The sequence below is a fragment of the Zosterops lateralis genome (genome assembly GCF_965231275.1).
Source record: "Zosterops lateralis genome assembly, chromosome: 2".
NCBI lineage: Eukaryota > Metazoa > Chordata > Aves > Passeriformes > Zosteropidae > Zosterops > Zosterops lateralis.
The window spans coordinates 90,741,808-90,768,506 of NC_139763.1; the positions used below are offsets into that span (position 1 = coordinate 90,741,808).

Consider the following 26,699-nt stretch of genomic DNA (forward strand, 5'->3'; position numbering starts at 1 on the left):
AGTAATATTCTGTCAGTAGCTTATGGATCTGTATAAACCAAATTCATTTAAAATTTGCATTTGTCAAAGATGTGTGAAAATTCCAAAACAATTGATATTGCCTTTTATTTTAATGTCATCTGTGCAAAGGACTGCTTTTTAAAGTATGAAGAAAAATGGTTCTTTGTTAATAAATCTGGAGGATACTTCTGAGAGTATTTTTAGTGGGCTGGCATGGGTCAGATAGAAAGGATGATTTGAGTGGGTTTTAGAAAGTCATCTTCTTTTTTCTTTTTCTTAAAATGTGATTTAATTATCTGGAACTTGTCACTAGATTTTGAAGTGCTCTCTTAGTAAAGAAGCATAGCAGAGCTGATCATGTATTTATAGGACAAGTGTGACAAAAGGAAGCTTCAACTTGATATCAATCTCGTCGGGAAGACTAAGGAAATTCAGCCCTCAGTGGGGCTAAAATTTCTGGAACAATTCTTTAAATTCTGCTTTCAATTTCCAGGGCATACAGAATCAAGTGATGAAGATGAAGAAGATGATCTCAGTGGTCCTCTTTTGAATGTAGAATTGGATCGTCTTTATTCAGATATGGCAAGTGTGAGAAATGGAGTCAGCTAGGCTTTACGTGAGGCAACAGATGACACTGCTCTATGCCAGGCTGTGTTACTGAGGATTCCTTTGCAATGCTGCACACAAATGTTAATTTTGTGAAGTTTGGCAAATACTGACATAACTTTTAATCACTGTGAAATCACTTTCTTTGAATTCCATGGTGATGGGTTTCAATGAAGCTGTTAATGGTAATTCTGTGCTGGTTTTCCTGAATATCAAGGATCAAATACAAATGTGAAAGTTTAAAAGAAATTGTCAAACAATCACACAGTAAACTGTGTAGTTTGGCATCTTCAGAATCACCTGTCTGCTATGCATCCCATAATAAACATAGCAATTTTAAAATCATGTCATAGGACATGTTTGAATACTCATAATTGCTTACAGAACTCAAAGACATATAAGCTAATAATAAAAGTATTTAGGTTATTTTGTCATAAAAAGCCCAAGACCAAACTTGCTTGGGAGTAATTCTCTTTTATTAAACAGTGCCATATGGGTCTGCACATATGCATCATTATGCAGTTAACTGTGATGCAACATGGGGTGCTGTCTATTAATCCAACAAAATTACAGTCAATTTAATACTGTCACTGAAATGTTGATATTCATTATTTTGGTTTGTTGTAGTTTGAGGCGAGTCAGGAAAATTATAGCCTAGAACCAACTTTAGAAGAAATAAAAAAGACACAGAGGCGTTGCTTGACAGACTGGAGTTTGGAAGAGCATTTTCAACCACATGTTCTTCGTCAGGTATCTGTGAGCTGACAACCTCATGTATACAGTCCTCCCTCAGAGCACTATATAAAGTAGTAGTAGAGGAGTTCAGAGTATTTTTCTGCTCAGTAATTTATTCAGTTTTATCTTTCATTTTTACCAAAACTCATTGTGCTTTAGCCACCTTTCAGTTCTTCATATAAAATTTCGTTTGTAATGGGTTTTTATTTCCTTGTTTGGCCAAACTGGAGCTGTCCTATTTGACAACAAGTCTCTTAGCTGAAAGCGTGGTGGAGACAAAACTACCTTGCCCTTAGGGGTGATCCTCTGTGGCAGTTTTGGGATTCAGTGCAGTGGATGTGAAAATGTACTTTGCAAATGCCTATGCAGTGTATATTTTATGGGCAAATAGAAAATTTGGTTGTTACAGCACTTCACCTCTCAAGAGCTAGAAGTATAATTTATAGAAATCTTGCAAGCTAAACACTAAAACTGATCTTGCAGAAAGACAGAATGACAAATCTGAAAGATATATTCAAATGTAGTTGGCTTGAATTGGGAAGCATCCTCTTGGGAGGAGTGGATTTTTAGTTCCTGTGCTGCCTTGATCTTCATAGGCTGTAATTCTTATTTGAGCCTGACACATGCTGTACATGGGTGAAGAAAGTGCTGCCTGGACTTTTGCAGCATCACTTTAGTGTGACAATTTAAAAGTCTGGTAATGCATTTCAATGCATGGGGAATCCCTTCATATGCAACATAAATAGCTAATACTACTTCAACTATTAAAAATTAGTGAGTCTAATAAAAAGATATTGATGTAAAAGTAATAAAAGATAGCATTTTATTGCAGCCAAAAAGAAGCTTTTTAAAAGAAAAGTCATGGCAGTCAGGTGAAGTCCCAGATGACTGGATAAAGAGAAACATTTTACAGATCTTTAAAAAGGGTAGAGAGGAGGGCTCTGGGATCTACCAACTTCATCAGCTTCACCTTTGTTCCTGGAAATATCATAGAACAGATCCTTCTAGACCCTTCAGTTGCATAGTTCTGAAAAATAGTAGTTTAAAAGAAGACTTTCTTCTGGCTGTGCCTGCAGGCAGTATAAATATTGAAAATTATGGGGCAGTATAGAGCAGAGTGGAATAATGTAGATCATGGCAAAGATGTGCAGGTCATGGTATAGCAAAGTGAATACCAAGTAAACTCAACTGAGATAAAGAAAAGTAAATTAGTTTTCTTTTCGTCTGGTATATGATAATTCTGGATTTATATACTATTTATTTGAGTATTTTATTATTTAAACTTGTTTAAGTAATTGTTTAATATTTTAATTCATTTGGGTCTTATGTAGCTGAACTTTTTCATTCATGGTCAGTCAGAAGGTGAAGCATAGTTGGTATCTCTTCTCAACATGAATAGCAATGCAGTTTCAATTTCCACCTACCTGAGCAATTCAGGTTGCTGGAATCGAAATGCTTTGAGTACATATTGTAGGAGAGTATTCTGGAGCACATATGCTACCCTCTGCAGGGAGGATGTACTTTTATTTCTTTTGTTTTCAGGTTCTTCATACAGCATCCCAAGAATATAGATGTATTGATTCCTTTTATCATACCCAAGATAACTCTTTATTAATGGTTTTTCACAATCCTATGAATCAACATCGTCTGTGCCAAGAGGCTTGGGATATTGCTCTGCACTCTGATGTTGGATTCAGGTAATGGATTTTATCTTCCCTGTCTCATTCAGTCATTTTCAATTAAAGCCTCCATGGGTGTGCTTAGGGCAAAGCTTTGACATTAAGATATGGCTATGTAACACATTTTTGAGAAAGAAAGTCATGCAGGTCAAAAGCAGTGCTGTATCAAAAGAATTCTGTTGAACTTTTCGCAGTATGAACAATGCAGAATGTTGCTCCTTATCACCAAAAATAAAAATGTAAATAATGTACACATACATACAAAATTGTATTATTAGTACCACATCAAGAATATTGTACTGGGGACATTTTAGGTGAAGAATGTAAAAAAATTAATTCTGTCTAAGTATATAATTACCAGTTTTTTAACTAAATATACCTAAATTGAGTGATTTAATAGGATTTTTTTAAGAGAAGTTCAAATCCCTTTGTTAATAACAAATTTTTTTTTTCACAGAATAACACATTTGCAATATCTTTTTCAATATCCTTTTCAATATCTGCTCACCAGTTAGAGGTGTGCAAGTGGTTGATATGTCCACTATTAGCTCTTTTGTTAGTGGTATTTATTTTGCAACACATTTTTGCACTGAAGCAGTGATATAAATGATGATGTATATGCAACTACTATTCCAAATAATTGATTGAAAATAGAATAACTGTCCATGTACTGATATGTAAAAATGCCACAGAGAGGCAGCTGAGGTATCTTTAACTATGTCACTCTGGTGCTCTATGGATTAATTAGATTTATCAATTAAAATTTCAAACAAATTATCCAGTATAAAAATATTTCCTCTCCATTTGTCTGCAGGTATCCTTTTCTAAGTGTAGTGCCTCATTTATCAAATAATGGGATTTCTTACAGTAAACTTTTGTTGACACCTATATATATTTTAACAGGTTTGGATACTAAATAGGAAAAATGTGCCTTCCCGAAGCTGTATTTTGTGTTGTATTTTGTATCTTTGCTCTCAGTCAAGGAACTCTGTGTAGGTCCATCTCAGCTTTCCCGGCATTAAATTTGAAAACAGGCTGTTGTGATTAGCAGTGACTAGGACCAGGACCAGAAGATACTTACCAGCAGAAATTCAAAGTTCCTTGGAGAAAATGCTGGCTGTTTTGTGTTTTATTGGGCAGATCCACTAAATGTCTGGTCAGGGGTTTTGCATTTATATAGCATCTAAAATCTTCCCCAAAAGATAAGTGAGGATTGTGTGTTCAAGTACAACTGGGTCTTGCATTCAGACAGACCCAAGCATAGGGTCAGTGGTCTCAAGGGCTGTAACACAGAAGTCTGTTGGCACCCAGAGCTCTTTCCTCTGCCAGCCATTCTTACATTTCTTTGTGACACTGGACTTTAAATGCCTCATTCAGGTTTCCTAAACCTAAGCAGTTGGTGCCACTTCAGCTGCCTGGTATATTTGAGTTTTCTGGGCAGAGTTGACACATATGACATGAGACCCATAGGAGACCCCATACACTTTTGAAACAAACACCAGAGAGCAGGTCACACACCCCAGCACATCTATCATGTCACCTGGTGTTTGCATACGCTGAGTAACACCTCATCCCAACAGCATATTGGTGCTGTAGGAGCAGAGGGGGGTATTAGACTTCCTCAGGAAGCATTTGTCCTTGAAATAACCACTGTTCATCTCTGGGATTGTAAAACCACAGATTGGCTGGTCACCTTGAAAAGGCATTCATTGAAATAGATCAAGACCAACTGAGAGATGGGAAAGGCTCTTGATACCTGCAAAAGAAAAGCTGCTAATTTTGTGTCCAAAAGAGAAATGCATGTTTTCTGCACTATAGCTCAGTTGAGGATGAAATAACTGTGTGCTTTCTACTTCTTACTCTTCCACATCACCTGGAAACAAGGCTTAGACATTAGAGATAACTTCTACCTTCTTTGTCCAGTGATATTATACCAGGTTCTGTTTCAAAGCAGCAAGGAGTTCCTAAAGAAAACGTCATGAACGCTAACAAGCTAGTTTGGCTTTGCTCTTTCTTCCTAGACATATTCAACATCACTGCTGTATATGCTGCTTAGAATTTTTGAAGAGCTATCAGTCCTCTTTTGGTTCTGTTTTGTGACATTGATACCTGCCTATACTCTGCAAAATAATCAGCACATTTTCAGACCTTATTCAGCTTTATTGCTAAAGATCATTTCAGATTTCCAGACAAGGCATAATAAACATTTACTAGTGTATGTTTCCAAGCAACATAACACTTCTGTGGAAGACACTCATTAAATACCTGGAGTGCTTCAAGCTATTGCCTGCAGTTAGCTTCCAGACCATGCTGAGTCACCAGAAACAGGCACAAACTCTACTTATTAATTAAGAGTGTTATTGCTTGTTTTTACCTTTGTATGAAATAATGGACTCCTAGTGAATTTAGTGACAAATTCTTGATTTTTATTTTATTAAAATTACTATCATTCTAATTTTTGGTATAGCTTTCAGAATCACACTCATCACAGAAGAGTTACAAATGCACAATAGATGCTGTGCTTGACAATCTCTCTGATAAGAGTTCTCTATTTGTGTTCACTTGTTACTTCTTTATTGTGACGGCTTATAGACTACAGACCATCTTTGTGAGGTTGTTTCATAGTTGCTATGTGGAATATAAATCTGTTATCTGCTAATCAGTTGGTTACAGAATCACAAAATAATTTCATTTTGATTGCAGTGAGTCCTGTTACAGCAAATTCCCATGCAAAAAGGAAATTAAATTTCTGATGTTGCATCAGCTTTTCCTCCTGAAGATCCCAGTTACCTTCCTTCTTCTTTATGTGTATCCTGTAGGTCCTGTAGTTCATGTAGAACATCCAAAAATTCAGAGATTATACTGTTTAAAGGGAGGCAGCAGGAGGCTGTATGTGAAATCTAATGGATGCCACTGAGTAAGGGAATCCAAAGGCATAGATACATGTACCTGCAATGATAACTGTGTATATAAAATATTTTAATTCTGATTAGAATGAATGGCCACTCTATCAGGAAGCCAAATGAATTCAGGCATTATCAAAACCATTATTTTTCTCAAAGGTAGTCTTAATGACACTTGTTTATAGTTTCATAGTAAACACATTACACAAGTTACTGGAAAAGAATAATCCTTTCTAAGAAATGCTTCTGAGTCAGACATTGGCAGTTGTGACATCAGAATACATATTAATAGAATGTGTATTTTAGACTTTGAATGACTCTTTCGTTGGCCTAAAATATTTTCCACACGAATAGTCTCTTTTTTATTTATAACATATATTCATCTTCAAGTTATTCCAGTACTGGTAACTCTATGTTCCAGGCTAGTTTTGCCTTTTGTTTTCAACACCATAGGTTTTTATAGCTTGTACACTTTTCTTCTGATATGAACAGAATAACCCTCTCCCTACTGATCAACAGTTTCTCCATGCAAGATTCCCAAAGCAGACTCCACCTACATTGCAGAAGGTGGGAGAGACTTGTGTATCTTGAAGCTGTACCTGAACTGTGTATTCCAGCCTGTGTACATGACCTACAAGTTAATTCTCTTGGACATATTGCTGCAATAAAAACTGCTGCAATTAAAACTGACATGAGGTCAAGAATTGATTGTATTGTCTACATGTTCATACCCAAAAGCCTCTACTCCACATAGAGTTTTTGAATATAATTGAATCATCTTAAACTTGTAAATACAAAATATAATGCTGAATAAATTCAGCAGCTGAATCTGATGCATTCTTCAAAAGCTCCTTTCAATTTTGCACACATGAAGAATTTTACTTTCAAGAATTGATAAAACTCTGAAAGAGGGGTTGAGTGGCACTTGCATATAAGACTCCAAGGCTTCCTCCTTTTTTGAAAGCAGTTGTTCACAGTGAGCTACTTTAGCAGTCTTTCAGACACCTTTAAAAGATGAGACAATGCAACTGCAGATGCCAGCAGCAGACTCTGGATCAGTTTGTCATTCAGTTCTCACTTCAACTTAATTTTTACTTGTGAGTATTCTTAATTCATGGTTATGGCTGGTTATGGTGTGAATTAAGAATACTGATTCTCTCATCTGGATTTGGATGACAATTTCCAAACATCTTTCTTGTCACACCAATAAAGAGCTTGTGTTATATACAGTAACACTTCAGTTTCTGAACAAATAAATGAAAAATATTCTAAAAATCAACATCCATCAAGAGCAACTAAGAAAACAAGTTATTCAGTGGTAAAACAGTGAGGATGAGAATGAGTCTGAACCTTTTGGAACTGAATGCCTTTAAGTTTTATGATTTCCTGGACTTTTCTTTAGGAGCAGGTGTTCTTTGGCAGACAAATTTCTTATATTTCTTTGCAGAAAGGATAACCAAAATTTCAAGTATAACAACAACCAGGCAAAAGTACCAGATCCTGTAAAAACTGAGAAAAATCCTGTCAAATACAAGTCTTGTCTCAAAGATTATAGAATAATACTTGTATAAGACACTGAGAAGCCAAGTGATGTTGTTTGATCTGAAGTCACATTAGTGAAAATCGTGCTCTGTTAATAGAGGGATATTCTGCTTTTCAGGAACTATCTTGAGCTGGTGGCCAACTCAATTGAAGACTGGGTGAAAGAGGAAGAAGCTAAATACCAAAAAGAGAAGATGGGTAAGGAAATAGAGTCTCTTATATTGGAAAAAGCCACAGCAGAAGGCCCTCTTGGACTGTTGGCCAGTGCTGTCAAAAAACATAGCTTTACTAAGAAAGCCAGAAGTAGGTATCTTTTGATTTTATTCTATGAAATTAATTTTTCACTCTAAGGGCTGAAACACAAATTTGTTCAGAGCAGAATTGCATGTTTTTTCATAGGATGACCCTGTTTTGACATCTATATAGGCATAAATTTGTTTTGGAATTAATTAAATCTATATATTTATACATTCTGCATCTTTCTCTGTTCTGAAAACTGACACCCTTAGTATCAATTTACATTTTCAATAGCTGTGCTTATCTAATGAGATTAAGGATTACATACAAATATGAATCTGTTCAGATGACTGAATATATGAAGGGGTAAGCAGTAGTTAAAGCTGGCAACAGGGTTCAGGAAAATTCCTTTTTAAAGGGCAGGATAAAAGCTGGAAGTCCAAAGCTGTGGGCTAGAAGCTAAAACTGGAAACTTGAATTGACAAGACTGCAGAGCAAACTTGAATTACAATCAACATTTCGGGTAGTGAAAATTGTAAGCTGTTCATACAATAACTGTTCAGCATGCAGCAGAATCTGAAAACCCCTATTGACAAAAAAGAACTTTTGTCAAAATTTGTCTACTTGTGTATTTAAATGGTATTAACAACGATTTGTTTATGTTTAACCTTTGCTTTTTTACCTTTTTTGAGAATGCACTTTGAAACAACCCTGGACTAACAGTTAGCATTTACAAAAATAGAAACATTAATCCTCAACCCAGTTAACACCTCCGATTATAGTTTGGAAACAGAAAGTACAGTTATCACTACTAAATCATAATTTGTACATATCTAGCTGTCACAGGAGCTAGATTGAATCTTGCCCATGTGGTGCTTCGTGGCAGTTATGATTCATAGAGTAGGTCACTTGCTGAAAGGACATAATCACCTCTAGCTGAAACATACAGATGGGCAACAGTGTCCTTAGGTGTTTCCAATTTCACTGACGCTGCAAATTCTACTTTATCATACAAAGCAATTTGACTAGAAGTTTCTGATATTGTACTTGAAATAATATTTTTTAGAAGGCAAATATGGGGTATCCAAGTATAGTATAAAACTACACTTGTTAGAAGATACTCTCTTCATAAGTCATAGATGCTATAAAGCCATAATAGTAAACGAAGGATATGGTAAGTGTTTCTTTAGTGGAGGTTTGAAGGTTCAGATAGCATTTATTTGGGGCTTTTTGACCTGAAAGGTTGCAATGTCTATGACTCTGGTATTGAGCTTGTTCTGGCTCAGTTAAAAACAAACCTACTGCCAGAGCAAAGCATTCAATAGCAAGGTGCAGAGAGACCGTCCTTCACATGTTGTTGATATATTATTTATTGTATTTGGTCCCCAGTTATGAGAATCAAGTATCTTCTCACTTACAGACTTTCTATTTTATTTCTAAATATATTTAAGGCTTGTTTTATTGTACTTTTACACTTTCCCTATTTTTAAATATACATTTTTATTTACTTGCACATCTTTTTTCCCCCCTATTTTTACAAATTATTCTGTTTTCCCATATTTATAACCTCAGTTATTCTCCCTTTCACTTTTCAAAGCCAACATGTCCAAACCTGAGAATGTAACAGAGTCTCAGTCTGAGAAGGAAGAAAGTCTCGTTATCAGAGAAGATTCTCTGAAGGTGAGGCAAAAATATGTATGTTTCTGAAATGGACTAGGTAGCACTGCTTTCGTAGGAAGGTAAGCCTTTGTTCTTTACAGTCTTGATTGAGTCCTCTTAGTGTTTCTGCTCTTTGTTATTCTTTGTATATGTTATTTTCTTTAATTTATTCCTTATTGATTGTGAGTCATCTTGTGTTGTTTTCTTAAGGGAAGACTGTTTGGAGTTAGACAAGGCATTCCAAAGCAGTTTATAGTTGCAATACTAGAAAACAAAAGTTAGGGACGATATCCTACTATTTACTGAGGTTTTCTGATTTTAAAGGTATGAAAAGCTAAGATCCACATTCATGGAGTTCTTGTGTACCCAACTGGCCTTCAGCTCTTTGAAATTAGGGAATGTAAATATGGGTACTTCAGAGTTCCCTTATGGCAGAGAATCCCATTTTACAGATTTAGTCCATGACCATTTACTACAGATTAATGGACTTGCCCAGGTTTACATTTCTGGCTGAGGTATGCATTAAGCACACAGTTGTTTAGGTCTTAGCATTGGTACTATCCATTAATCTGCCCAAATCTGGCTTTATTGATATTGTATTCCCCTGCATTTTTTTGACTCTTCACAGACATAATATGTCTCATCTTCCTCACAGTGTATAATGCTGTGCAATTCAAGTCCTGATATGGAATCTAGATAGGAAATGAGGTTAACTGCCTCAGCTCAATTGAGGCTAACCACTGACTTGTAACTCTCAATGCTTGCCATTTCTTTCCCAGAAATGCTTCTGCTTTCATATGTTTGGACTACAAACCCCTAAATACTCCAGAAAATCTCAAATGTCTTCCTGATGCAAGCTGATAATTTTGGTATTGACACCTTATTCCTCTTTCTGTAAAAAAAATAAAATCATTTCATCTCAGTTGCATTTGGGGAATAAACTACCAGTGATGCATGGTGGTAAACATTGTGGAAAAGTATTCAACTTTTCAAATGATTCAAAATCTTCTCCTGTGACTGTGTAAGATATGAATTATCTTACACAGATATTCTATGAACCTGATTCATGTCCTGTGGCTGTCAACACTGGCTGCTGCTATAGATTGAATGAATCAGTAATTTTATCCAAAATTTGGTGTATAATATTGTAAGACTTAGGACACATTTGGAAATGTGTCTTAGCTTAGAACGTCGATTATTTTGGTTTTGTTTGCTTCTACTCTTTTCAGCATGCATATATGAAATTTCTTGTAGTACAAAGATAAACAGAGTGTTTAATTCCTAATGTTGAATGTAGGCTTGGAAGATGGAGCAAGACCGATTACGAGAGGAAGAAAGAAAAGAAAAGGAAGAAAAACAAGAAAAGGAAAGAAAATTAGAAAGTAAAAAGAAAGGATCAGATGTAAAAGAGAAAGAAAGGAAGGAATCAAACCAAATACCGGAAGAGAAATCTCAAAATGAGTTAGCAAAAGCCCCTGAACTTGAGGAGGATCATAGCATTCCTGAACCATGTTCTGAGAAAGTTTATAAGGTAAGGAGTTCTATTATTATACCACATTAGAAAAGCACTAACTATATATAGAGTCAAGATTACAGCAAGGCTATCTGTTGTGAAATTTGAGTTCAGGGCAAATTAAGCCTAACTGGCTCTTGTTGCCTTCATTATTTTAGCAGCAGATCCTTTTCTAATTTTTTTTAAAGCAGTTCTTGATGCTCAAGATTATCCTCCACCAGATTATTTAATTATTTTTAAATGTAATATGACATGAACACAAACATAAGTTAATCATGTTGAGATTTTTGTGGGAGAGGATAGGAAAGAGGAACATAAAAACTCGTCCCATCTTCCATAATAAGTAACTACTAGACATACTTGAAATTTTGACTGTCCACACTAGAAATCATCATTTCTTACATTTCCTCTTTCAAAATTCATGTTCTTGAAGTGACCCAATCTAAAATACGTATTTTTCCTGTATTTCAGAAAGTAACTCCATTGGCATCTGCGCAACAGGAAATGTAGCATTCAGCTCACCCTTGGAGGTTAAGGCACATGAAATCTAAACTGTAATTGTGCTTCATGTCCCTAGCAATCCCAGGAACTCATGTCTAGACAGTTCAATGGAGACAGCAGCTCCCCTTTTTCTGCCTGTTGCGCTAACAGAGGGAGCCCTTCACTAATCTTGTTCAAACAGTTTTTCAGCAGTTTGCACCACCTTATATTTGCAGAGCCTGTCGTGCATCCAAAACTTCCATACATCAATATAATTCAGTCTAAATTTGCTTAAGTACAGACTTCAAACTCAGAAACAGATGACATTTCAGTCTGGACTTATTTAAATACAGTCACGTAATTTTTGCCATCTTGTGGCACTCTGGAAGCCATAGCAATCTAATTAGATTTACAGTATCTGAATTCTAAAACCTAGAGTGTAGAAAGCTAAATCTTTACCTGCCCTTTATGTGATCCCATGGCATTGTACGTCATCTCTTAGTACTTGATCAGAACTTTTCTTTCTCTCACACTGTATGTTAACCCACTGATCTACTTGCTACTCTTCAGTTTCCATTAAGGTTTTCACATCAACAAAGTAACAAGTTACTTCAGTTAATAACTGGGAAATTATTTGGATATGGCAAGAGCATGCTAGATATTTGCTCAAGGTTTTATTACATTAGTTAAATATCTAAGCAAAAGGTGTTGAGCAGTACAGTGTGAACCTGATGATCTCTCATTCATTTACCTTTAATGGGTTCTGCCTTTCTTATTTACAGATAATTTTAACTTCTTTTTTTCCAGTTTTATGGCTACAATACAGGGGATGATATCATTCAAGTATCAGGAACCAATCAATATCTTTTCCCATCTGATGGAGGACAGATTCAAGTAGAGAAGATAGAGTTTGTAAAAAGTGATTCTTTTTTCTTTATGCTTTGCTTTGACTCAGTGCGAACGGATGGAATAATTTCTTAATCCATAAATGCTTTTTCATGTCTCAACAGTGAAAGTTCAGTTAAAGAAATTACATATTAGGCTCTATCACTACTGATATTTGCAGTTACCTGTAATATGTTAACAGTTGATAGATAAATGAAGTACCAGAAAACCAGAAATGCAGAAAAATTAGTTCATATTTATTTGTTCAATGGCAACTGATGCATGATATTTCTAGAATGTTCAAATTATTTTTCCAGTCAAATGCAATATATCTAAGCAACAGATTCTTCTGCAGACTCTCAAATTTAATTATCAAGAAATTTTTAAATTTTTAGTCTAAACTCAAGTAACCTAATTCTGTCACCATGGTTTTCTACTACATGATTCAGTCCAGTTATGAGCAATTTTCTTTTTTTGAGTGCTTTAAAGTTGCAGGTGCACTGTTTATTTGGGTGCAAATAAGTTCTGAAGCCTGGTGGAAGCAATAATAGTATTCCATTGCTTTACAGAGACTTTGATAAAGGTGAAAGTCGTAAAAGACAACCACAACTTCTTCATTCATATCACAGACCCCAAGGAAAACTTCGAAGAAGCTGAAGAGCAAGAAATTAATGAAGAACGGCAAATTAGATCAGGTCAGTGGATTGATGTCACTGATATAAAGAGTTAATAGCTTGACATATTTAATAATTGGATGCAAAACTTATTAACTAATAGAAAATACATCGTTACTAATGGCAAAGAGTAAGAAAAGTCAGTGTGCCATGAAACAAAGTAAAAATCCAGTTGGCTGACTTAAGTACTGTATAGAAAGGTCTTAGCAAGATGTAGAAGCACAGTGCAGGTCAACATGTGCAAACCAATCTCTTTTCCAAAGCAAGGAAATCACCATTCCTTAAGAAAATAGTTTTCTTCTATAGTGGATGACTCATTCATGGAGTCTTAAAGTGGCCTGAAAAAGCCTAAGAAGATGAAAACTGAATCCTGTCCATTGTGACCAAAGTAAATATCTGCCCTTGCAAGGGAAGATTTCCTCTTTTGATGTGAACCTCCTTTTGTGGGTCGGATGACATAGCACTACTGCCTCCTTAAGACCTTTGCTTTGAAAATAGATCTTTCTGCAATCCAGCAACTTCTACTGTTGGTTGACATACTGTGAATACTCAGAAAGCATTGAATCCAAATCCTTTCTGAACCCAGGTGAGAGTGTTTTCAAGAAGGAAACCAGCTTGTAATAATTTCTGTCTGTGTTTGTCAAAAACATTATGGAATTGCTGTCACCAAACTGAAGAGTATTGGAAAAGGATAACTTAGACATATTAGCTCTTTGCAACTTCACCAGTGTTAGAAAGCATCCTGCTTTTGATTCTCCCCTTGGCTTACCAGCAATATAATTGTAGGTTGTCTTAATACAAAATTTATAATACAAAATTAATACAGAATCCCTTCCACAGACAAGAATTTTTTCGTCTGCACTGACAGCTGACCTGTATCATTCTGGGGTCTGCCAGACAGTGCTGGCAATCACCAGTGTGTATCTGAGACAAGCTGCATTCACTGGGCACAAGTACGAGGCTTTCTTCACATGTAAACAGGAGCACCTTACAGAAAGGTGGTAGGGAAGATAAGAATCAATCCACTTTGATACTTGACAGTGGCTGGGTGGTACAATGGTAAATGTGTAAAGCAGTCAGAATTCCAAAACAGCATCCTACAGGTAGTATTCAGCAATAAGCATTGCAATGACAGACAAGAAATAGGAGCAGACAAGGTCTCAGGATGTGTCCCATGTTGATGAGTTTGTGAGACAGCTCGGCCTGCGTTAACCTTCTTTTGTAATCTTCTCTGCTATTCCTCACCACTTTAAGAAGCTGTTCCCCATATGGGAAATCCCAAGTTTTTCTCTTACCAACAGAAATTTCTTTAAGGCAGTAGCTGCTTAAGTAGGACCCAGTGTCTGGGAGGTGTATCTTGCCTAGTTCATGTGGTTTTCACCATGACATACTCATGACACCTTGATCTGCACCTCTATGTGAGTTTGACTCCTGATCCACTTTTACAAATTCCAGACTTGTCTTTGGATCTAATTTCTCAAGTTTTTGTCCTTTCTGTTACTTTCTCCTCAAAGGACACACATAGAATCACAGAATATTCTGAGTTGGAAGGGGCCTTCAGGGATAATTGAAGTTCGGCTCCTGTGCCTGTGACAACATGTGAGGGACAGTGATGTTTATTAGTGCATTGGCCACATGCAATAGAAATGGGCAGTTCAACTTTTGTGTCAGCCAAGAACCAAAGATCCATAACTCCAGAACTAGGTTCTTTTGCTGCTTAAATTCCATAAGACTTTACACTAGTTGTTGCTATTAAACTGTTTTTACACACCTAGCTAATTAGAATGCTATTTCTGGATAAAAAACCACAGGTGCATTGCACAAAACTGACTATTATATAGTACCCTATGAATGGAATGTTGGTTTTCCCTGCCCTGTTTAGGTTAGTCATCCTCACTGAGGTTCCACTTTTCACACCAGCCATTGGTTTACAGGTCAAGTGGTTCTGGTATGTGTTGCTATCTTTAATTTTTTTTTTTTTTTTTTTTTTTTTTTTTTTTTTTTTTTTTTTTTTTTTTTTAAGGAGAATTGAAAAATCAAAAGAAAGCTGTGAGCAAGTTTGGATCTTTTTCAGCCACCTTGGAAAATGGAATCCAGCTGTCTCTGAGCTATTATGGACCTACAGGGGAGACAGCAGGTAAAGTAAGCAAATAGAATAGGATATTTGAGAACCATAGGGAGAATTTTTTTTTCCCTTCATACACTCCTTAACCCAATAATTTGTTGCATACAATTCTGCCTTTCTCAGCAGCTGTTACTACATGGTAGGGAATTTTCAGCAAGGCTCAAAATGAGATTACATTGTCAAGAATATTCTATGATTCAATTTTCAAAATAGAGGGAGGTCTCCAAGCTTTTCTGCTTACTGTGAAAACAGAGCAGTGCAAGTATTGTTATTAAGTAGCCCAGCAAAATCAGCCAATTAATTTGAGCCAAAGAAAATGTGATTTGGTGAGGAGTCTTCTTAGTTTTCCAAGAAATAATATTTTTGTAAACTTATATAGGCGATTATGGAACTTTCATTTTACTTTAGGAGTTGGACGTTAGGTTGCAGTTGTGCAGATAAATGAGGGATTTCTCTCAGCCCTTCAATAAACACATTCACCAACTGGAAGTAATTGCTTCAGAAAACCACAGTGAAAACAGTGTCTGCTTTTACCAAGAGCTTTTTGTTTCCATTACATTTGAAAGGCCACTGAAACCATTTTATGGATAAAAGTGAAGCCCTTCTCTGATCAGAAAATAATTCCAGCATTTTGCAGCTCTTAAAATATGAAAACATTTAATTGAATGCATCTTTGTGTGGACTGTGGTAAACCATTCAACTCTACAGTCAGTTTTAATTGTTCAAATATATTTTACAAATTAATTACTAAAAAAAATACTTTTTAGACTTGGGCCAAGAGAGCATTCACAATAGTGGCCTGCAAAGACTTGGATTTTGTCATAAAAGAGAGACATGTCTGATTAAACACCTACATGTCAGCTGTGATGTTTAGGCTTTTTCACATTCACCATAATCCTATTCTACATTAGAATAATCCTGGCCATGTTGAGCTTTAGAGCACTGCTAACTGGCATTCTTTGATTGATTGCAGTTTTTCTATGATTATTTGCTTATGCCAAATTCCCATGGGTCTTTGTATTGTAAGTGCTCAGAAAAATTCTGACCAGAAATATTCTCTTAGATGATTCTCATATGCCATCCATCCCTAATACAGGATGGGTATACCATGAAATCTGCAGTTTCTCACCACTGATCAGTTAAATTGTGTGCAAATTACCCTTTTTTCCTGCAGTACTGAAATAGTTTTCTGGAAACTCTCTAATTCTCATTTTTCTTACTGTTTTTCACACTTTATCTATTTCATCTTCCTTTTAAGGTAGCTAATGTGACAAAAGGCCTCAAGTTGTTTTTCAGCTTTATACAACTTTTTTTTTTTTTTTTTTTTTTTTTTTTTTTTTTTTTTTTTTTTTTTTGAGGGGAGGAAATGTTAATATTTCTTCAAGTTTTGATTTATTCTTTGTTTTCTCCAGCATTATCAAAACTTAACTTCCAATCATTTATGTTAGAAATAATCTTGTCTCTTTATGAAGCTGGGACTGCTTGAGGACCTGCAGGGCTTTTGATTCTGGATAATATAGAACCTCTGCTCTTGCTCTTTATGTCTTGACAAAATTATGAGAGATACAATTCCATGTCCTAGACATGTGAATGTGTGTATAAAAGGAAGGAAACTTTCCTTAACAGACAGTCCTCTGGAATTTCACATCTCTCTCAAGATTTCTAAAGGCCCTTTGTCTCAGTCTTGATGATCCACTCCCTTTCATTGTTACCCTCAGATACCACGTTCTCATTTTTAGGGGCAACCAAAATAAAGGCATAGGTGAAATTTCTATGAAAGTGAAGTGTCAGTTTGTTGAAATAATTACAGAAAATCTAAGTTTGTATTTCTTTTATTTTCAAGAAGTTGTTTTGAAAGGCAACATGAATACTTCCTGTTGGCATGCCTAGCAGGCTGTCCTAATCCTTGGCTTCAAGAATTGCAAGAGTCTTATCAAGTCTCGATCGTTAGAATCTTTCGGAAGAATTATAGTAAAATAGACCTATGTAGTACAAAATTTCTAGAGCCACTCTGTGCTGAATCAGCCCATGATAAAGAATAACACAGTGATCATTTACTAAATACTAGATTCAGAATGTCTCCCTTCTAAGTATTCTGAAGGTAAAAGAATTTTTAAATTGTAGGTTTTTATTTTTGAGGAGATGATCAAGTGACAGCTTGTGGAAACAATAGTTTCAAGATGTCTTTTAGGCTGATAAGTTGTCAGTCTGTGCAGATTTTCTAAATACTCTTATATATTTAGTCCCTCTATCTGAAATAACAAACTCCCCCTCTGACGTTATTATTTCTAAGGTAAAATTTAGTGTATAAAATCTTCTTAAAAATAAAATGTGGCCACATTTATGAAACTTAATTACATTGAAAATATTGCTTTTCCCTTCCTTAGATGATGAAGCAGATCTTGTCTTAGCAAGAATTCTGGACATCCCTTCTGTTCATCTTCCAACTGTAATTCCGAGAACAGCTTCTCCTATTACAATGATGCCAGCTTCAGGGAAAAGAGATAAGTCTGAGAGAAGAAAATCAGGAAAAGCTTCTTCCAAAGCTTCTGTCAAAGGAAACCGTAACAAACTAGCACCTTCATCACCTGATGATATGGTACAGCAAGAAGGAAAACAGGTGAGAAAAGAGACAATATCCAATCCAAAGAAACGAACAAAAATTCAAATGCATGAACTTCTGTAAAAAAACATATATTCTTCTCGGATGGGTTTGAGCTGTACCTTTACAAATTCATAACAATTTGTGGTGCTCTTAAGAATATGTTTTACTCTTTCAGTTGTTCTCAGGTGTGCGTGTGGCAGCTGTTAATGGACTTAGCCTTTATGGCTCCATGATGTAAAGCAGCAAGTCTGCCATGGCCCACATATTTTTGCCAATTTTGGCTTTACAGTTACAGCTGTTACACTGCAGGTGATCAGGGGCCTGGAGCACCTCCCCTGCAAAGACACACTGAAACAGTTGGGATTTTTCAGCCTGGAGAAGAGAACACTCCAGAAAGACCTTAGAGTGTGCCTTCCAGTACCTAAGTGAAGCTACAGGAGAGCTGGAGGGGGACTTTTTACCAGAGCATGTAGTGACAGTGCATGGGGGAATGGCTTTAAACTGAAAGATTAAGATTAAATATTAGGGAGAAACTCTTTACTGTGAAAGTGGTTGAGGCACTGGAACAGATGCCCAGAGAAGCTGTGGATGCCCCATCCTTGGAAGTGTTCAAGCCAGGCTGGATGGGGCTCTCAGCACCCTCATCTAGTGGAAACTGCCCCTGTCCATGGAAGGGGGTTAGAACCTGACAATCTTTAAAGTCCCTTCCAGCCTGAACCATTCTGTGATTATTAATATCTCAGCTGCAAGGACTGCTAAATTTTTAGTCTAACCAAATAGAATCTTTTGTGCTCCCCAAAACCCATATTCAAAAATCTAACCAACCAGCAAATCAGTGAAGACAGTTTTGCAGAATCTTGCTCTATAATTTGGTCTCTCCAGCTGATAACAAACCAGGGATCAGCAATCTGAGGAAGTTACTTTTTCCTTTAACTGAAGTACTTCTATCACAGTACAGGTCTTTGGAAAGAATGAATGAATCTTTGGAAAGCAGATTCTGAATTTCTGAGCTGGAGTAGTTTTACTACCTTGTGGTTGAAGTAACACTGTGGCTGTTGTTGCAAAACAGATTCTGTGCATATGCACAAAAAGGGCTCTTTACTTAATTTCAGTATGGAAAGTAGTGTAGGGAGTTGCTAAACAGCACTCAGCAAAAGCATACAGCAATTGTGTGGCACAAACTAATCCTATAGAAAAATAGCCTTAAAATTAAAAATCTGCCAGGATGACTTCTAAACTTCTAAACCAAAAGGCTTTTATTTGGTTTGGAACTACTTTGGATAAAGAGTGCCCATATTAGTGCATACAGCACCTGTCTGTGTGAGTCTGCAAGTGTTTCAGAGAGCAGGATTAGAATCCAAATCTGACTTGACAAATTCACATGGACATGGTCTGCAAAATAGGATGCAATTCAGTAAGGAGGTAGGTTCTCCAATTATATATAAATAATCATTATATATCTAGAGAATGAATAACAGTGGTGTCAGTGACAGCTGTATAAAGGTCTGAGAGTTGTCATGGATCACAAGCTATCTGTAAGTCAACAATGCCATCTTCCTGTGAAAAGGGCAAAGACCACTGAGATGTGAATACAGAGGAGTATACCCTGCTAAATATGTGTAGTTATTTTTCTTTTAGGGCTGGCAGAGTCTCAGTTGGAGTATTGTGTCCAGTTACGGCTATTGCGCTGCAAGAAAAATATGGGCCACACTGAAAGTTTTAAGGAAAGCATAAAGATTACAGATCTAGAAAACTTAACCAGTGGGGAAGATTTAAAAGAATTGGTTTGGGTTTGTTTGATCTTGAGTTGAGAGACAGAATAGCCTTCTATAAGGACCTAAAAAACCCCATCATCTCTTATGTGAGCTTGAATCATCATCAGAAGTATTTAGAAATTAACTAATTTTTTGCAGTAGTGATTCAAGTCAATCAATGGGAAAATGTCAGTAAGGTTAATCAAGGTAAAAGCCCTGGAATAATTTACCAGGAAACCTGCAGCCCTGGAAAATTTTAGAATACATTACATTAGAATTTTTGCTGACAGTTTAGTTATACTTGATTATTGTTTTCACCATTAGACAAGGAGAAGTAGATGACAACTGAGGGTTACTTCTGCCCTGTTCTGTGACTTCTACCTCATGATGCTGTGACTACAATCTGAGGATATTTAGAGTAGCCTTAATCACCAGTAATATTATGTAAATTAACTGTACAATATACAGTATCTTTTATGCTGAAAAACAGGCGGCAAAAGATCTGCCATTTCCCCCCTATATTTCTATTCCTAAAAAGCAAGAATGTGGGATAATACCAGGACAAGTTCTCTCTATTACCTGTCTGCAACTCAAAACTTTTTTCATCTTATGAATATTGGCATAGTTAGTCCATTGTTACACAGGTTTTTGAGGGGATGATTCTTCAAGGTGAATGAAAGAAGATAGCATAATCAAAGAAAACAACTAATATTTCCACTTCTGAATCCATAAACTCTGAAAATGTCAAATATGAGTGGTAGACAGCACTTTAAAAAAAAGTATTGTTAAAATGGGAGCTGTACAGACTAAATCTGAACTCTATTTTTTTCTTTATTATTTTAAAATGTAAAACTTAATTAATTTTTCATTCTGCAGATTGAAAAGGAAGAACAAATTCCCCAAACACAAGAAGTGTCAGATGCTCCTGCTTTTCCGAGTTTGAATGTTTCCTGTCCAAATGGACTTGCATTAACTTTCTTCGGGGAAAGATTTCAAGGTTAGTTTTCTGAGACACTGCAAAGGAAGGAATTTAAGAGAAGCTGAGACTACAGAAGAAAATTATTTCTTCATTGATGAGTTGAGATGTAACTCTAATGTTTTTAACATGTCAGAATGCTAAGTCTGTCATAATACCTATTTAACAGTATTTGCAACATGAATAATATGGTTTTATTCAAACAAGTATAAAATCTACAATCACAAGTTCTTGAACATAAAAGATTGAGGGAAAGGAAGATGCACCCTAAAAAGCCCTTGGGAGTCATGTTGGATAATCATTTGAATATGCGTAGAGATTGGAATACTAAAGAAAAACAAGCAAATTCAATTAATAAATATATATATATTGAGGAATCTTGAGTGATAGTGGGAAGATGGTTAAATTACCTGTATCTGCAATTCCTTTGAAAGCATATGTACTTAAGTCCCCAAGTCAAAATGTTAATAATTTGAAAGGGAAGAATGCCAAGAATGATTAAAGCATCAGAGGATGCATATTACAATGAGCTCATTTCAGCAGAGAACTCCATTGAATTACCAAAGAAAAGGTCAAAGAGTGACTGGTGCCAGCCTTGGAAGAACAAGGAAACAGAATTTTGGTGATAGCTTGTAAACACGGTACACAAAGTTATTACAGTTTTCAGGGGCTTGACACTGAAAACTAGGACTTTATACTAGATTTAAGTTATACTCATTTGGTAAGAATATTACACTCATAAATGGTAAGAATGATTGAAAAACTAACCAAGACTGTGATGGAGTCTCTGCTACTGAATGTTTTACAATCTTTTTGTTGTTGTTGTTGCTTTTCTAAAAGTGCAATCAGTTTCAAACAGGAATCATTTCACAGAAGTCATTTGGTTTATGCCACCCAGTACATACAGAGAAAACACAATAAGCCTTTCTGCCCTTATCATTGGGTTTCCTTTAGAAGACTGATGGGGTATATAGATACTTTAGAGCTTCTGTGCCTAACAAATATTCTGCAATAATTGTTTTTTTCCAGTGTTTTTGAAAATCAGTGTTAGGTTCATCTTTGCATATTGTAAACTGTTGTAAATCTTGAGGGTTTTTAGTCATGCTGTTAGGTTTTGAAGCAGTCAAATGTGAATTTTGTTGTCATCTAGTTAGTTTTAAAAACAGCCATATACAGATGTCATTTAATACCTATGTACAGCAAGTCTGCACAGCCCAGTAAATGCACTCTGATTAATCTGGTATGAAGTAAAGAATGTACAGTGTTCTCAAACATACATAGTTTGGCAAGAAGCGTAAGTTGAAATGCTGAGTAGTTGAGGTGAACAGAGCAATTACTGACACTTACATGGAGTCTTTCAATAAAATTACCATAATTATACCCCTTAGCATACTCAAACACTGCCATCATTTAATCTAAGGAACTTCCCTGCTCAGGCAGACAGAATATATTACTTGGGTTTTTATACAAATTCAAGCTTGGTGAAACTCCGTTGAGGTTTTTTTTTTCACCTGATGTTAGTCTTCCAAAAGTTTGGCATCCATAATAAATCCATCTTCAAATTTCCCTTGTTTTCAATTGGAAAAACAGCCACCTTCACAAGAGGATGCAGAGTCTCTGAGTAGGTGACTGTTTTGAACTTTGCTCTAAAATCAGTCTGTCTTTTACTCTGTGGATTATAGACTCAGTCAAGGAAGGTTAGTCTTTACTCAGCTAAAGTTGTATATCTTCTGTTGACACCATGATGCTGGGTGTGTAGCACTGCTTGATTGTGTGCTATGCAGTATTAAGTAATTCGAAGTTTGCTTTCAGATTTGAAAGGTGAAGCCACTGCCACTAAAGCAGGGAAAGAGATGGCAGAAGAAAGTGAGGCCAAAGCAGATGAAGGAAAGGAGGAAGAGGTTATGCAAAATGGAGAGGAAGAACATCAGGTTACAGAAGGTGAAAAAAAGCATGAAGACGCCAAAAGTAAACAGGCTGAGCAGCCTTTTGTGGACATTATGGTTAGACAGAGTTATCCCCAAATGGTAAAGAACTCTCGTCTTTATTCACCTCCGGCAAGGCAAACAGAACAAGAGGTGTCAAGAGTCATCACTAGTCAAGGAACTGTCATAAAGTACATGATGGATGGATCTACCCAGGTATATTCAGTAGAATTCATTGCAAGCATTACAATTTAATACATTTCAAGGTGATGCAAGATTACCCTTAAGCTTGTTTTTATCTGCTGAGATTGAGAAGTGTCCAGTTTATAGATGAAGGAGTTAAGTAATACTGAATTATGCTGCCATGTCAAGACTAAAATACTCTTGGCTTTGTTCAGAGTCAGAACTTAGGGAGATTTAAGTATGAAAATTTCAAGCATGAGATTTTAGGCAACTTTGTGATTAGGATATAGCAGAATATGGTTCAGAGAACTACATTCCTAAACTTAAGCTTCTGAAGCGTGTATTATGTTCAGCTTTGAGTATTTTTGGCAATATGAAAGCATCCATATTTTTTTTTTCAGTTTAAACACTTACATGGGATCCAGAAAAGACCTAAACTGTTCTTCAGTCCTGCAGATACCTTTAGGTATCCTGAATTTTCAGGAAAAAAAGTCTGTATATTCCTAAGTACCTGCTTTGTTTACACATATTTAGGTTGAATAGGATTTTGGTACGGTTTAGGTGGTATAGGCTATCTTTGAAAATACAGTAATCAATCTACAAGCAACTTTTTTTTTTTTTTTTAACTCTAAGACTCTACATGTAGTTAGCAAACAGATGAAGAGTCATCTAATTTGACTCAGAATCTGTCAAAATAATTCCTTATTTCCTGAATTTCTTTTTCCTGTCTAAATGGACCACAATGCCTAGTGTAAGTTCTTTACATTTATTCATCACACTAGATGCTAAAACATTTAGCCAGGATTCCCTAGAAATATATCCATTTCAGAAATATGCAGGGAAACTAGCTGCTGTATGTCTGTATATTCTCAACAAATTGTTTTCTGATAGAAAAATGTAGATTTTATATGCCTAGCATGATTTTATATTAGTCTTTGTTTAAAAAGATTGAGTGCATCCTTCTTAATATTAACTTACTGTCTGTGAATCATCAGAAATTTATTGCATATGACAAGCATTCAAAAAATAAGAAATATTTAATTCCTTACAGTAACAATTTCGAGAGTTGTTTCTATATGTTATTCATTTCTTTTCTACATGATACTGTATTTATAAATTAATTTAGGGACGGTTGGAGTAATTCTAGAGTTTATCTGACACACAGAGAATAAGCGTGACAACAGTTGAGTGTAATGGATCTCAGAAACCAGCTGTAATTAGATAAATAACCAAGACTTCTTTTCCTTGACTATCATAATGGCAAAAAAAAATTAATAGCAGTCTTAGACATGTGGAATATCTCAGTACAGATCAATATGTCAATACATATGCATTATCATTGCTACAAAAAAAAATCATTAACCTGTGACCGTTTAGTCAAAGAATAATCCTTATTTTTATAATGCCTTTTTATTATTAAAAGAGTCCCCCCACATCTGTGAACTGCAGCAAATAGCACTCCTTCTGTCAGTGACTAATGGGATGAAATTCGACAAAACCAACCGTTAGATCCTACACATGGGACAGAGTAATGCCAGGCACAAGTGTGAACTGGGAGAGGAGTCTGAGGAGTGCCCTGCTGGGAGGGCCCTGGGGGTGCTGGCGGCAGCAGCTCAGTGAGAGTCAGCAGGGTGTGCCCGGGCAGCCCAGAGGGCACAAACCTTGTCCTGGAGGGATCAAACACGGCAGCACAGCCGGGCAGAGCTGAGCAGGATCATCCGCTGTGCTCAGCGCTGCTGCCGCCTCACCCGGAGTGCCGGGAGCAGGGCCGGGCACCACCACGCCAGAGGGGTGGGAAGGTCCTGCAGTGAGTCCAGAGGAGAACAACAAAGCCAGTGGAATGGCTGGCAGGGGCCCCCAGGAGGGGCTGAGGACTCTGTGCTTGCCTGCTTTGGAGAGACAGAAGCTGAGGGTCATCCTCCTTGCTCTCTGCAGCTCCCTGAGAGGGGAAGTGCAGAGGGAGGTGCTGATCTCTGCTCACTGGGATCCACTGACAGGGCACATGGGAATGGCTCAAAGGGGCATTAAGTGGGTTTCAGAGTGGACATAAGGATGCATTTCTTTACCAAGACAGTGGTCAGACATTGGAACAGGTTTGCTAGAAAGGTGGCTGATGCCCCAAGGTTGTGAGTGTTTAATTTGGTCAATGTCATTGACAAGATGCTTTAACTTGGTCAGCCCTAAAGTAATCAGGCAGTTGGACCAGGTGATCATTGTAATGAAATAGTCTGTTCTATTAATTCTGTTCAAGATAGCTTCTTTATTTCTTGTATTCATTCTGAGAGACTATTTTTTTCCTCTCCATCACCCACAGTATTCTAGTAACTATAGCATTTGTGACACATTCTTATAAACTTTCTAATGGTGTTTGAATTTATTTTAACCTCTAGTATGTCCTTGTTTTCTCTAGATTCTGTTTGCTGATGGCACAGTGAGTAAGAGCCCTGATTCTGGTCCTGTCTTACCACCACCTACGATTTCAGAATCAGACCATTTATCTGAGAACAGCACTAAGAAAGGTAACATTTCTTCTGTTTTGGACAGATATAAAGTTATTAAAGCTGATGATACTTAATAAAGAGCATATTTCTTTAGTCTGAAAATTCTGACAGTGTGAAAATGCAATTTTATCTGTACTCAGCTGCTGCACGCTGCTATGTTACCTTCATAGCAAATCATTTTTCTCCTACTCCAAATTTCTTTTTCTCTTAATATGGTAGGATTCTAATCTAAGAAAAAAGTTGTGTAAGAGGTTCATTGGTATCAGAGTGAACATGAAGTCTTTTAAAAGAAATCCTTGTAACTACCGTAGTGTTAAATCCTTACTTTTGTCTTAGAGTTTTTAGTCTTTGTATTAAGAAATGCTTCTCTCACAGAGGATACGTTTTTGTTTCTCACTCTAGATATTTCAAGGTACCTACTATGGTCATTATCAGTTGATTGTATGGTCTTGTGGTTGGTGGTAATACAGCCATTCTTACTGTATTTTGTTTTGGTTGAGAAAGAACCAAATAATGTTTACTTTATACCTCAGAGTGTAGTCCAAGATCACTACAGTATTACTCAGTACACAGAATAATTCTGTCATATTGATATACAATTTATTGGAAATAGGTGAATAAAAATTGCTGCCAAAGAGAAAGGGGTCTCAAAAAGAGACTTTTTGAGTCAAGTCCAGTCTGTTTTCTTAGGATATTCCTTCATATAACTACAAAGATGAGAACAACTCTGACCATTTTCTAATATGAATTCTCAGTATCTGTGACCAGTGTATGTCCTTTATTCCTTGTCGTTTATGATCACTTCTTCACCTTCCCCACCTTTCTTCTCCTCTGCTTTTTCTTGACAAATTTCAAGTGATTAGTTTCATCTTTTTTTAAGTTTAGGGGTGGTTTTTTGCTAGATATTTGCTCTAAATCTTTCAGCCTGCTCTCTGGATTATGCTCTTGTCTTTTGCATACACTTAGTCTAATTTATTTTTCTTAAGTAGAGAAGATGAGAGTTCTCTATAACATTCATAATAAGATCTCTCCAATTGCCTTTCATAAGGAGATCTTCATCCTTTTCTTCTGATACACCATAGGAGTGATGGCATTGGCATGCTGTTTACTTTTTCTGTAAGGAAGCACATTAAATAAGGCTAGTTCAGGAGCATGTCTTTGAGTAGCAGGAGCTGGAATTTTCTTCTAGCCTGTTTAATAGTTCATTTTGCAATTCTGTCGAAAGCAATGTTCACCGACTCTGCACTTTACTGGCTTTGTCTTTTGCCTTAGAGAATATCAGGTCTGATACAGAAATTTTTGTCTCTGCAGGAAAACGCAGTGACAAGAACACTCTATTACACTTACTCAAGGAGGAGGAGTCTGCACAGCCTAAGGCAGGAACCTGGATAACAACAACTCCATTAGGCATTCAAGTGGGCACAGAGGGTGCAACAAGAATGGATCTGAAGCCACTCTTAATGTATCAGGCCACAAGCCCAGATGATGGAACGGTATTACTGCTTTTGTGTGACTATAGCACTGTCTATAAGCTAAGGGACAGGGCTGCCATCACACAAGTTGTAGGATTTGTTCTTTGAAAACATGAAAACATCCTACGTTGCACTGTTAGAAATGCAGTAGCTTTAGATTTTGAAGAAAACATGATTCCTCAGTGTCTGAAGTAGATGAAGATGTGGTAGTCAAACTTCTTCAGAGCTTCAGTCCTGATGCCTTA

At 36.4% G+C, this 26,699-nt stretch overlaps 1 protein-coding gene across 1 annotated transcript in view; it reads left to right on the plus strand.

Moving 5' to 3' along the window:
• SPAG17 (sperm associated antigen 17) overlaps positions 1–26,699 on the plus strand; it is an 89,085-nt gene that overhangs the window by 43,135 nt on the left and 19,251 nt on the right. Inside the window, exons 15-28 of the mRNA XM_083855265.1 lie at positions 494–582; positions 1,234–1,356; positions 2,884–3,038; positions 7,584–7,663; positions 9,300–9,382; positions 10,659–10,892; positions 12,162–12,273; positions 12,809–12,934; positions 14,937–15,050; positions 17,426–17,658; positions 20,274–20,394; positions 22,186–22,514; positions 24,892–25,000; positions 26,294–26,475. Coding sequence (XP_083711391.1) covers positions 494–582; positions 1,234–1,356; positions 2,884–3,038; positions 7,584–7,663; positions 9,300–9,382; positions 10,659–10,892; positions 12,162–12,273; positions 12,809–12,934; positions 14,937–15,050; positions 17,426–17,658; positions 20,274–20,394; positions 22,186–22,514; positions 24,892–25,000; positions 26,294–26,475 — 2,090 coding nt within the window. The remainder of the gene's footprint in view (positions 1–493; positions 583–1,233; positions 1,357–2,883; positions 3,039–7,583; positions 7,664–9,299; positions 9,383–10,658; positions 10,893–12,161; positions 12,274–12,808; positions 12,935–14,936; positions 15,051–17,425; positions 17,659–20,273; positions 20,395–22,185; positions 22,515–24,891; positions 25,001–26,293; positions 26,476–26,699) is intronic.